General features: G+C 45.5%; 2 protein-coding genes across 2 annotated transcripts; both read left to right on the top strand.

Moving 5' to 3' along the window:
* The first annotated feature begins 6,337 nt into the window (after positions 1 to 6,337).
* Positions 6,338 to 7,803, top strand: LOC125740657 (chemokine XC receptor 1-like). The gene has a single exon (XM_049012110.1). The coding sequence runs from the start codon at positions 6,468 to 6,470 to the stop codon at positions 7,506 to 7,508; it is 1,041 nt and encodes a 346-aa protein (XP_048868067.1). The 5' UTR covers positions 6,338 to 6,467; the 3' UTR covers positions 7,509 to 7,803.
* Positions 7,804 to 7,910: 107 nt separating this feature from the next.
* LOC125740656 (C-C chemokine receptor type 8-like) lies at positions 7,911 to 13,026 on the top strand. Its single transcript, XM_049012109.1, has 4 exons — positions 7,911 to 8,082; positions 8,348 to 10,475; positions 12,274 to 12,375; positions 12,685 to 13,026. Exon 2 carries the CDS (start codon positions 8,352 to 8,354, stop codon positions 9,405 to 9,407), a length of 1,056 nt encoding a protein of 351 aa, XP_048868066.1. The 5' UTR covers positions 7,911 to 8,082; positions 8,348 to 8,351; the 3' UTR covers positions 9,408 to 10,475; positions 12,274 to 12,375; positions 12,685 to 13,026.
* The last annotated feature ends 266 nt before the right edge of the window (positions 13,027 to 13,292 follow it).

The raw sequence follows: 13,292 nt of genomic DNA, 5'->3' as shown, positions 1-13,292 counted from the left end.
CAGTATACCGTCTCACTGACTAGATCACCGTATTGCTGTAAGCAGAGGCGTCTTCTTCCGTGTGCTGGACGAGCGAGCAGGGAGCGGGGAAAGCAGGATGGGGCACATGGAAATCCAAAAAACTGAGATTTATTATGGACAGAGCACTACACAGTAAAATAACATCAATGACCAGACTAGGGAAACAGACTTGAATGGGGACTAAATACACAGGACTACTCTGGCAGGACAACTGACAGAAAAAATCTGGTCACAATCACGGTACCACACTTAGTTAATGAGGGGGCGTGGCACACACGAGGATCGTATGAGCAGGTCATGACATCATACCAGTTGTCAGACACGGTGGTGGAAGGGTGATGATTTGGGCTTGTTTTGCAGCCACAGGGCCTGGGCACCTTGCAGTCATTGAGTCGACCATGAACTCTGAATACCAAAGTATTGTAGAGACAAATATGAAGCCATCTGTCTGACAGCTAAAACTTGGCCGAAATTAGGTTACGCTAGAAGAAGATGATCCCAAGCATACTAGCAAACCTACTACAGAATGGATGAAAAAGAACAGAATCGAGGTGTTGCATTCCCCCAGTTAATGTCCAGACCTCAACCCGATGGAGAAGTTATAACAGGACCTTAAGAGAGCTGTACATAAAGAAATGCCCACAACCCTCAATGAACTAAAAGCAACGTGGGAAAGAAAAGTAGGCCAAAATTCCTCCACAATGATGTGAGAGACTGATAAAGTTATACAGAAAATGATTACTTCAAGTTGCTGCTGCTAAATGTAATGACCACTGAAGCGGGGAATCACCAAAAGAGCAGATAGAGATCCAGAAAGACGGGTTTTAATAGGAAAGCATGAGCAACACTAACCACACGGTACAAATATCAATGATGTATCTGGGGAAAATGGACTCAGACATGGAATAAATACAGAGAACATATTAGACTGATGGAGAACAGCTGGGCACAATCGGGGGAGCACACGTGGTTGATCAGGGAGCGTGGCACACCCAGAGACTGGACACACAGATCATGACAGTGCACCAGGGGAGGCGAGAAGGGAGTCAGAGGGGAGTCCCATGCAGGCAAGAAGGGAAGTGGAGCCACGGCAAGTGACAGCACAGTCCCAACCGGCGAAGGAGCAACTGACTGACGAGTAAGAGGAGAGGGAGCCGCAGGGGACCGAGGAGTCGAGGCGGTATCCGACCCCTGCAGAGGTGTCCCCTCCCCTTTCGGAACACCGACATGCAACAACCTGGCTGGGATCCGCCACACTAGGGCGAAGGTGTAAGGGTCAGTCCCCTCTAGGGGTCCTGTGGGGCCATTAGGGAGGTCCCCGAGGGGTGCCACTCGAGCTCCTCCTCCCCAAAGGAGGAAGGAGCAGTGAATAGACTGTCTGGGACCTCCTCGGGAACTGGAACTGGTGCCAGGGGTACTGGAGCAGGAGCATTAGGCGTGGCCGGCACCGGAGCCGAAGCAGCAGGCGCTGACTCAGGACCAGCAGGGGGCGTCGCAGTAACCACCAGAGCACAGTAGCCACCGGGACAGGCACGTCAGGCGCCGGCGGGACAGGCAGGACAGGCACGTCAGGCGGGTCGGGCAGAACAGGTAAAACAGACGAGTTATGGACATCACTAAGGGCCGCTAGGATCGTCTGACTGCGGGCACTGCCCCTTTAAGAGCTCTCGGAATCTGTGGGATAGCGTCCCATATGGATCTGGCCCCTTTATGGGTAAGGCGTGCCACCCAGTAGTGATAAGCCGCCAGTGACGGCTGCTCTGCAGCGACTAGGTGGGCTTTCAATACTTGCAGGAGTGACGCAGTGGGGATGTCAACGGCAATCGGGGATTACCCCCGATCACCAGCAAGGAGCGAAGCTGGGGAGATGGTTGGGCCTTCCTCTGGCTTCTCTTTTTGCTTCCTCCTCTTTTTCCTCCGGCTCAGGGATGTGGAGGGAGGTTGCGTCGTCTCCAAAGGGACGGATGGCGGGTTTACAGCCTCAGCAGTGCGCGGCGGGACTGGCTGAGGCCTCCTCTTAGTCACGTGCTGTACAAGCAACCGGAGGTTTTCATGCACCTTGTCTATGAGGTGCGCATTTGCGGGCGGGTACATCTCACTCGGGAGGTCGCCGCTCCGGCTGGCCAAGTCCAGCGCCACAGGGTCTTCCCAGACCTCGGGCTGGTTCAACCAGAAAAATCACCTCCTGGAGCAAATCAAGACGTCGTTCCTCGGCTCGCGGAGGTGAGTCGTCATGGAAATCCGTCATTCTGTAATGACCGCAGTCCAGCAACCACGCATGAAACGGGGAATCACCAAACGAGCAGACAGAGATCCAGAAAGACGGGGTTTTAATATGGAAAGTACGAGCAACACTACCCACACAGTACAAACGTCAGTGACGGATCTGGGGAAAATGGACTCACGTGGACTAAATACACAGAACAAGAAGAACAGCCTGGTACAATCAGGGGAGCACACGTGGTTGATCAGGGGGCATGGCACACACGAGGACTGGATGTGCAGGTTATGACACTAAATATGGTTCTAAAAGATATTGAATCATGGGCTGCATATTTTTTCACAAATTGGCTTAATTTTTGTCAAATAAATAAAGTTTATGTCCTGATATATAAAAACATTGGAAGTGAAAAAAAGTATACTATATACACTATTTTGCCAAAAGTTTTGGGACACCTGCCATTACACACACATGAACTTTAATGACAGCCCATTCTTAATACATAGACTTTAATATAGAGTTGACCCACCCTTTGTAGCTATTACAGCTTCTGGGAAAGCTGTCCACAAGGTTTAGGAGTGTGTTTATGGGAATTTTTGTCAATTTTTCCAGGAGAGCATTTGCGAGGTCAGCCCCTGATGTTGGACGAGAAGGCCTGGCCCCCCTTGTCTGATCTAATTCATCCCAAAGGTGTTCTATCGAGTTGAGGTCAGGGCTCTGTGCAGGCCAGTCAAGTTCCTCCACACCAGACTCACTCATCCATGTCCTTATGGACCTTGCTTTGTGCACTGGTGCGGAGTCATGTTGGAATGGGAATGAGCTGTCACCAAACTGTTCCTAAAAAGTCTGGAGCAGGAAATTGTCCAAAATGGGTTCAAATGCTGCCGCATTAAGAGTTACTCTCACTGGAATTAAGAGACCAAACCCAACCCGTGAAAAACAACCCCACACCATAATTCCCCCTCCACCAAACTTTACACTTGGCACAATGCAGTCAGGCAAGTACCATTCTCCTGGAAACCGCCAAATCTAGTCCATCGGATTGCCAGACAGAGAAGCGTGATTCGTCACTCCAGAGAACGCGTCTCCAGTGCTCTAGAGTCCAGTGGTGGCGTGCTTTACACCACTGCATCCAACGCTTTCTGTTGCGCCTGCTGATGTAAGGCTTGGATGCAGCTGCTAACTAACAACTGTTTCTTTGATGCCAATTTTTGATTCATTTTCTCAAGGTAAGATGTCTTGTAGATCCGATGGGTACCATCGGTCATGGTACAAGTTGTCATTGACTTACGACCTCAATCTGTTCCGACTCAGCGGTCCTACAGTAAGTCGATTTGGTCGTAAGTCGGCCCTTTATTTTACATGCAAGAAATATCATATGTATAATATACTGTAAAATACAAATACAGTAAAATCCTGTTATAACGGACTTCAGGGGACCTGGCAAAACAGTCTGTTATATCCAAACACTGTTATATCCAGAGCTGTATGCCCAGAACACAACTACAGGACACCATTTACTCATGCCACACCCCAGCAGACACACTTGTTGTCAGACGAGCTCCGGCAGGGAAGCACAGACACAGAAGTGCGGAACCAATTGATCTGGAATATAGGCAAATACTTTGCAATACGTAGTTGCGTGTGTCGAGCCTTTGTAGTCTCCCGTATCTGTCTCTAATTGGACCTCTCCGCCAATCTACGCCCGGGAGGCGTGACACTTGTGGTATAGATTATTATATTGTACATGTAGTATCCAACTTTACCTGACCAGATGCGTGACTATTAATAATCCCAACTATGTATCTACGCTGGATATCACCGGCACGCCACACGCCTTGTAGGCGGAGCCTGCATGTCCGTTATAGTGAACCAAACTACAGCTAAAAGCGGCCCTGGGGACCAAATTGTTCGTCCATTATAAGCGAAATTCTGTTATATGCGAGTCCGCTATATCCGATGGTTTTTCTGCATGTTCGTAAAGGTGCACAGCCGGGACCAGCGGACCTTGTCCATTATAGACGATTTTTCGTTATAAGTGGGATTTTTCATATAAATGTCATAAGATAAGGTAAGATAAGATAGGACTTTATTGATCCCACAGTGGGGAAATTTGCGTGTCAACGCAGCTCCAGACAGATAGCAAGAAAGACAAGAGTAAAGAATATAAAAAATACAAGAATAAGAATACAAAATAAAAATTATATAAAATGATACAGCACTAATACAGTAGTAGTAATAATGCCTATGTGCACCCATACACCGTATGAAATATGGGTGGTGGGTTGTGGAAAGTGCAAGTAGTAATAAATATCAACTATTTAACTACTATATCTACAATTTACTACTGAGGTAGTGCTGGGTATTGGCATGTACATATATACACCCGTTCTATGCACCTACATCCATACATACATACATCCATACATTATATACAGATATGCCTCTACATATATGTAAACTGTAGATGCAGAACCATAAACATACACATATACATGCACATGCCCATACCTCTACAAGGTGCGTTATGTGTGAAGTGGTAGGTAATGGTGACCTTAGAGGTAGTCTCTGGTGACTCATGACATCATGATGTGTTATAGAGTCTAACTGCTGTTGGGATGAATGATCTGCGAAAGCGCTCCTTCCTGCAGCGAGGGTGTATCAGTCTCTGACTGAAGGAGCTGCTCAGCGCACTCACAGTCTCATGCAGAGGGTGATGTGGGTTGTTCATGATGGATGTCAACTTCGCTAACATCATCCTTTCACCCACCACCTCCACAGTCTCCAGAGGGCATCCCAGCACAGAGCTTGACCTCCGCACCAGTTTGTCAATTCTGCTTCTGTCCCTTTCCGTGCATCCGCTCCCCCAGCAGGCCACTGCATAGAAGAGGGTGGATGCCACCACAGAATCATAGAATGTCCTTAACAGGGTCCTGCATACGCCAAAGGACCTCAGTCTCCTCAACAGGTAGAGTCGACTGTGGCCCTTCTTATACAGGACGTCCGTATTTGTAGTCCAGTCCAGTTTATTGTTGAGGTGAACACCCAGGTACTTGTAAGAGTCCACTATCTGAATAACTTTTCCCTGGATGCTCACCGGTGTTGGAGGGGGTGCCTTCCTCCTAAAATCAATGACCATCTCCTTCATCTTGCTGGCGTTGATTTGGAGAGCATTAGTCTCACACCAGCCGACAAAGTCACTGATGACCCCCCTGTATACCTGATCGTTCCTGTCTGATACGCATCCGATGATGGCTGTATCATCCGAGAACTTTTGTAGGTGGCACTGGTCCGAATTATAACGGAAGTCAGAAGTGTACAGGCTGAACAGGAAGGGTGAGAGAACCGTGCCCTGCGGTGCGCCTGTGCTGCAGATTACCGTCTCAGACACACAGTTGTGGAGCCTCACATACTGCGGTCTGTTGGTTAGGTAGTTGGTTGGTTGGTCATGTAAAATTCCACATGATACTGAAGCATGACACAAGTCTGACATCCAACCAGAGAACTTGGTCAACTGCTGCATCACTTTGGGGTTTTATATTGCAAAGCCACTAGTTTCTGTTACTTAACAGTCTGCATGTGGGCGGGTGTATTACATTGCTGCCGAGAAACAGTCAAAAGCGAATGTGAAAGTATGAAACAAACTAAGTTTATTATACATTTGGTATTATATTCTGCCCTATTTGTGACAATTAAATGTATTGCTGATGCAACATATATGTTTTATTCAGGAAAAGTTGGAGAATAAAATATGGCAATTTTTTTTTCAGTTAAACAGTCAACAAATTATGTGGAGCTCGTTTTAAGTCATGTGACCTAAAGAAACCCCTCCCCCCCCCCCCTTTAATATTATTCAATTTAAGGCAGAGAAAGGACCGACAGATTAATAAGGCTGTATGTAGTGGAAAAGCTCACACATGCATACTGTATATGCGTGAACGTATACCACACACATGCACACATGCAAATTCTCAAAAAAAAAATAGATACCAGCCTGATGAGTCAGTGAGAAAGTGAATGAGGAAGAACATCTTCATTCCATCGTGCCTTGGCCACTCCCTGTCTCCTTGCGGCGCATAAAAAAAATCTACTGAGCCTTAGACGCATTTTGATGTGCCTCGTCTACCTCTCAAGGGACCCTTGGCGTGTTTTTTTTTTTTAACCTTTGCGATCTTTACATGACCTCAGCTGCCACTGTTCATGGGTGTATAGGCCTTCTGAGGACATGGATGGTAACCAGTCTTACAGCAATTACAGTGGCATGGTAGACGACTATTCAGAATATGATGAGAAGGAACTGGTGTATCTTTGCGAGACCGAGTACCGAGACTCTGCCAGCTCTGCGACAGCGGCGTGCTACGCCATCATCTTCTGCCTCAGCCTCGCTGGGAACCTGGTGGTCCTCTGCGCCCTCGTCAGGTTCGAGGACCTGAAGAAGGTCACCAACCTGTTTGTCCTGAACCTGGCTGTGTTGGACCTTGTGTTTGCGGTCTCGCTCCCGTTCTGGATCACGGACCACCTGTACAGCTGGGTCTTCGGGAATGCCCTGTGCAAGCTGGTGAGCGGTCTGTACTTCATCAGTATCTACAGCAGCCTTATGTTCCTGGTGGCCATGACCGTCGAGCGCTATATCGTCATAGTGCACATGGCGCTCACCCAGCATCAGAAACACCTGCTGGGGTCTCGGGTGGTCTGCACCATGATTTGGGTGATCAGTATCTCAGCCTCTGTGAGGGAGATGGTTCTCTCCAGGATCTTGCCTGATCAGTATACCTGCGACATCAGAGACCAGAATTCCCAGGAGGTCTATATTAATTACTGTCTTCATATTTGTTTTTTATTCATCTTGCCTCTGACTGTCATTGTTTTCTGCTACTCACGGATTCTGAAGACTGTGCTATCTTCCAGGACCAAGAACAGGCACAGAACAGTAGCTCTCATATTTGTAATCGTGCTAACGTTCTTCGTTTGCCGGGCTCCGTACAACGTGATGATTCTTTTCATGCTGAGAATCGACGAGAGAGACTGCGACACACAAAAGAGGCTGTACGTGGCATTTGTCATCGTCCGTATTTTGGCATATTCTCACTGCTGTCTCAATCCTCTGCTGTATACTCTTGGAGAGAAGTGTCGGGCTCATATACGCCGACTGTTTTGCAGTCTTCCTCCTCAGCAAAGGTATAACAGTGTCAGTTATCATGTTGCTCACGGCTTAAATGTCACTGACAAATCAGTTGCGATTAATGGAAAAGCATCAGTTAAATAAGTTCAGCAGATCTCAAACTGCATGTTTTTGAAATGTTTGTACCTCAGTTGTGGTTTTACTAATATTAATATCTATTTCATCCATTCTTTTATTTGCACAAAGTATGTACGTACATGCACACATTTTTTAAAAGTGTGTACTGTTTGATCTGTTTTATCGTTAAATTATTGTAATTAATGTGTTATTTTATATTGTCAGTTTTACGCTCATTTGTCCCAAAATGTGGACATGTGATGGACACCCAGTGGAAAATCGGCATAGTATATAAATGCAAAATAAAGAAAAATAAAATAAATTTGTATGTCTCTTTCACTTCCTTTGCGGGGAAGAGGCGTTAGCACGTCACAGCAAAAGCTGTGAACGGCTGTAAACGTTTGCATCCGCTCAAACAAATAAACACACCACCACTTGTGTGATCACTAAGAGTTTTTAGCAGTGTGATGGGTTGGGCTTGTCTCCCTGCTCACAGACAGACATCAGATTTCAGCATCAGGCTCCTCCGATTATGATGCCCAGGTCTTTCGCTAACAAACAGCTGTTTCCTTGATACCAGTCTCTGATTCAATCACCCAAGGTAAGAGGTTTTGTTGATTTCCCTGCTTTTTTTTTGATGGTATCTGATTTTAAAAATGGCATTTTTGGTGAGTAGGTCAGACTTATTTTTTTAACTTCATCTACCGTGCAAAAGTACAAAATATATAATTGTATATAAACTTTATTATTAAATGTGTAGATGACAGCGTAAAATTGTTTCGATTCAAATGAAAGTTTGAAGAAACATCGTTACTGTATATTATCTCGGTCATGATTAATCACTAATAACAATTGCAATACTGCAGAAATATGAGCGCCGCCAAGAAAACCCTGTGGAATGCCACGCCCTCAACTGGAATAAGTACCCTTGAATATAGTGATTATTATGATTATGAAAATGACAGTTTAATATTTTTGGAAGATGACGATTTAGAGCGCTTTGGAGGGGTCTTTTCTGGGGTCTTCTACTGCCTGATATTCACCTTTAGCCTGGCTGGGAATAGTCTCCTCTTCTGCACACTGCTGAAGTTCGAGAACCTGCAAAGAGCGCCCAATATGTTCCTGATGAACCTGACGGTGTCCGACCTGATCTTCACTCTCCCCCTCCCCTTCTGGGCTGTGTACCAGCTGCACGACTGGGTGTTTGGGGAAGTGGCCTGCAAGATCTTCAGCATGCTCTTTTTCATCGGCTTTTACAGCTATATGACCTTTCTGGTCATAATGGCCGTCGACCGGTACACGGCGGTCGTGCGCGATGTGATGTCCTGGAAGGTGCGGCAGCGACGTAAGCTCCATGCGGTATGCATCGGCGCCTGGATCTTCTGTATCACCGCCAGCCTCCCGGAGGTGCTGCTCTCCGAGACGAAACTGGGCCCGAACGGCACACTGTGCGAGTCAGTGGAATATCATCACTCGCTGAGGCTGTTCATGTACTACCTGCACATAGTCGTGTTCTTCCTCGTCCCCTTCGCCGTCATTCTTTACTGCTACGTGAGAATCTGGACACGCATCTGGAAGTGCAAGGCAAAGAAAAAACAACAAGCTATAAAACTCATACTTGGCATCATAATAGGATTTTTTATATGCTGGGCTCCCTACAATATTGTTCTCTTCATCCAATCCCTGTACTTGCAACATGGTGCTGAGCAAGCGAACATAAGCCTTAATTACGCCTACTATGTTTGCCACTGTCTGGCCTACAGCCACTGCTGTCTTAACCCATTCCTCCACATCTTTGGCAGTGAGAAGTTCAGGGGACAGGTTTACCTGATATGTGACTCTAAGCATCACCCGCAGTCGAATCAAAGTTTCACCTCACAGAATGCAAGTATAAGAACGTCTGTGTCCAGACAGACATACGTGTGATAGCATGGAAAGGCTACTTACTCTCTCAGCCAATCAGCTCATAGGTTTTTTATTTACTGTGGAACATAAGCATGAGACAATCAGGCATAAGAGTGACAGTCTTTTTCTGACTGGCTTACATTGAGTAGCTGTGTAAAGGTTCTTATTTTTCTATGAAATGTTGTTTTGTATTAAACCTTTTTGTTGCATTTGAACAGTGGTTTCTTTACTATTGGGGAACGTTTGGCACATCATGCAGTGTTACTAGATGCATGCTCTATTATTGACATATGAAGCTGGGATGTAGTGTCTCTCACAGGTGGTTTGATAGCTTGTAGCTGGGTGCATGAGAAGAAAAATAGTGTAGATGTCCACTGGGGTGAAAATCTGGGTTCAGGTCCAGGAGGTACAAATCACAACTAAGGTTTTGTTTCAACCAACCAGTGGAGTACTCTGTGACTGTGACTCTTAATACTTCCATATGCAAGGGGTGGGGGTATGTTCCTTATCAGCGCTATGGGGGTTGGGATTGATTTGGTCCTCCGGGTAGGAAACCAAATAAATAGACTAGTGCATTTAAATTAAGTAGTGCCCCCTTAAATATCAGGCTCTCCCATATGCAGTTGTCCCTACCAATACTGAAACCAAACATAGACCCTTGCGCAGTCGTACTTTAAATCCTTAGGAAAAGGTCTTGGTTAATGTCAAGTGATGCTGGAAAAAGCGTTAAAAATGGATTTATTCTCGCCTTGTGCTGTAACCCCACGGAGCTTTTTTTTGTACTGTAGATACTGTAGATCGTCCTGAAAAGTTGTCGCCATCCTGTAGTCCTGATTAAATAATAAACGATGAGCGTGAAAATGGAGACATTTCTTCCCATACAGTAGGTTTGCATAGTGCAATAATTTAAAGGTAAAACTGTTCGCATAAACGAAACTGTCAGCAGCGTGAGGAAACTAATATGGAAAAACAAGAAGGAAATTACGCAAAAAGTCATACGTGTCTTTAAATATGACCTTCCCTTTCTTTCAACTAGTCATATGTAATAGTGAAATTAGTTTGAGAGAACATAAGGAGCTTGCAAAAAATGTATGTTGTATGTTTCATATTCTGTTTCATAAGAAGTATACTATCCAATTACAGACACGCTAGGTCAAGGCCGTAATACAAAGCAGGTGTAAGGATCCTGAAACAGGACCCGATTGACGGCTCAGGGTTTAATACAGTAGGCTGGTGGTTTCAATTCCACTTTTGTTGTGAGTGGCGTAGGGGGAGTACGGGGGCAGCGTCAGTCGAAATTGCTAGTAATTGACAAACGCGGTATTGCGCAAGTTTTGCACGGGCATTTTGCACCTTTGTATAAGCGGTTTCTTGGTGCACTATACGTAGACTAAATAATAGGTGATTTATGCATCAGATACGTACGGAGCCCCTGAAGGGACGTTTGCAAAGAAATAACTTTCGAGTGCGCATCCGGGGCTCCGTAGTTACGATCGTTAACGCATAAGGTAAGCAAGATGCAGGTTTTTTAATCCCCCCAAGCGCAAATATCAACCTCCGCTTATGGTGTGTGAGTTTGCATGTTTTCCCCGTTTTGTGTGAGTTTATTCCCGGGGACTCCGGTTTCCTCCCGGCATCCTTTCCAGCGTGTACCCAGTCTAGTGTTCTGTGCGGCCATGGAATAGACTCCAGGCCCCCCTAACCACGCAACCCAGAAGGCACAGAGACGATTATAAGTTATAAATAATAAATATTTACTAATAAAATTGACATACAATATAATTTGAAAAGCGGAAAGATGGAAATCTGAGCAGCCCTTAACACTAACGCAGCCTGCATAACCTAAAATTAAGTTACCGAAAGTTAATAAGCATAGCTAATTGTATCAAACGAGGAGCTTAAACGTGGAAGTAAACTGTACAGCTGGGTATCACTCTGATAGTTTAACTAACAGTCTTTGCATGGGTGATTAATACCTTAAATGTCTGGAGTTTATTACACGTGGACCTCGAAATAATCATTATCACTTACGTTCTCCATTGATTATATTTTGTAGGCGTCCCATAAAAGAAACACATCCGGTTGGATGTAAACTGCAGAGGCTTGTTTGTCCCCGGAGAGATCCGCACGGGCGTCAGAGTGAATACTCCTGATTTCATGCCATTTATAGTTTCTATTATAATTTTTGGCTCATGAGAATTGGCACATGGGCGTATAGTTGGTTACAAGTGTTTTACTGCTGGTGTAAGTGCACATTTACGCTTAGGGTCTGTGACCTCCAGCATATGAGCTGGCGACACTGATTTCTGTCACGGGGTCGGGATGGAGGGAGTCATTAAGTGGAATATATGGGGGAATATAATTGAGAGAGCCGTAAGATGATTTTGAATCCCTTATATTTGACACTTAGAATTACCCCATCTATTCCTATTTAGGAAAGCTGTTTTGAGTGGTGCCACTGGTCTGTATCGATCTGTTATGTCGGCGGTCGCTCTTCCGGCTTCCACGTCAGGGGTCGCGGTTGATGTAGCTACGCACTCTTTCGTGTCTTCGGCGAATGGAAAACGAACCGCAGGGACCCGAGAAATGCAGACGTATTAACACGGGGAAGCTGTTAACTCTGTGGTTAACGACATATTGCTGAAAAACCAGCTAGAAGCACCTGCAGAAATGGCAATGCTCAGTATAGGAAGTGAAGAACACTCATGCAGTTCTTCCACTGTGGTTCCTGTCTGAAAGGAAGATGATAATTATAAGCTGTGCATGGTTAAAAAGTACCATACCCTCTAGTTTCCATGTTTTGATGTTAGAGTAATCTGTGCGTCTTTACTTGCGCACCTTAAAGTGTGATCTTATGCTGTTTTCCGTGGGGGTGTGTTTTGGGTAGAAATTTGCCTGCAATGGGAGTGTGATTGAACACCCTGAGTACGGAGAAGTGATTCAGCTCCAGGGAGAGGAGAGGAGAAACATCTGCCAATTCCTCGTTGAGGTACGGCGTGTTTTTCTGAATACATAATGCATTCTTTCCAAATTTTTTAAACACTGGGGCAGGGAATCACTTTGCTGAAGTCCTACGACTTATATTTGCGGGGAAATTAATCGCTTTGTAGCGTACAACTACCCAAACCTCACCCAGACAACCCTGTCACCCATAAAGCTTCTCAGGTGGAAACTTAAGACATTATAAAACTACCGTTCGCTGCTGATGAGTTTACGCTGATGACTTTCAGAGGGGCAGGACTTCAAAATTGAAGATGAATTATCTGTTTCCTTGATATCATTTTGTTCTTTCGCAAAGGATGACAGACAAGCAGCCCGATCACTTAAGTGCACAAAGCTGGGAGTTGTGACAGCTTCTTATCTTTACGGATCGGCATCTCTGAGGGGGAGCAGCTGGAAGATCATGGATACTGAGGTTATGACAGCATCCAAGAAGTCATGAAGATCCAAGCTTTGGTCACATCCCAGAGATGGACTGAGTGCTGTCGAGTTTGTGTATAAAAACCGAAAATGATTTAACAATCGTACATGTTGAATTTATATTGGAGGAAACTAATGTCGTTCAGCATGATGGCCGGTCACGTCTTTGTTTTGGGTCACTCTGCTATTAAGAGGCAATAAACTTCTTTTCTTGAATCGATGCATCTTAAAACTCCTGAGTTTGCATCAACTCCCAAGCGCAGATTGAACAGCTGGCCCTAGACGTGTAAATGTCAGTCACATATCTCATCTGACGTGATGGCAGGATGTTCCATAATCTTTCTCTTGTCACCGTCAGCAACCATCACTCTTATTCCATTGCTGCTAGAAGGTCCACACTAAGCTACGTTAACAAAAGCACCCCCCCCCCTTGGTCTAGTTTCATCATGAACTATGCAGTGGTCCAGCAGCTCTGGTGGATTTGTG

This window comes from Brienomyrus brachyistius, chromosome 4 (assembly GCF_023856365.1).
Source record: "Brienomyrus brachyistius isolate T26 chromosome 4, BBRACH_0.4, whole genome shotgun sequence".
Classification (NCBI taxonomy): domain Eukaryota; kingdom Metazoa; phylum Chordata; class Actinopteri; order Osteoglossiformes; family Mormyridae; genus Brienomyrus; species Brienomyrus brachyistius.
Note: the sequence above shows the minus strand (reverse complement) of the source record. Positions and strands in the feature narration are given on the sequence as shown.

Bases quoted from the DNA above. Each gene is read 5' to 3' on its own strand.
- LOC125740657 (XM_049012110.1), top strand. From the start codon at position 6,468: ATGGATGGTAACCAGTCTTACAGCAATTACAGTGGCATGGTAGACGAC.
- LOC125740656 (XM_049012109.1), top strand. From the start codon at position 8,352: ATGAGCGCCGCCAAGAAAACCCTGTGGAATGCCACGCCCTCAACTGGA.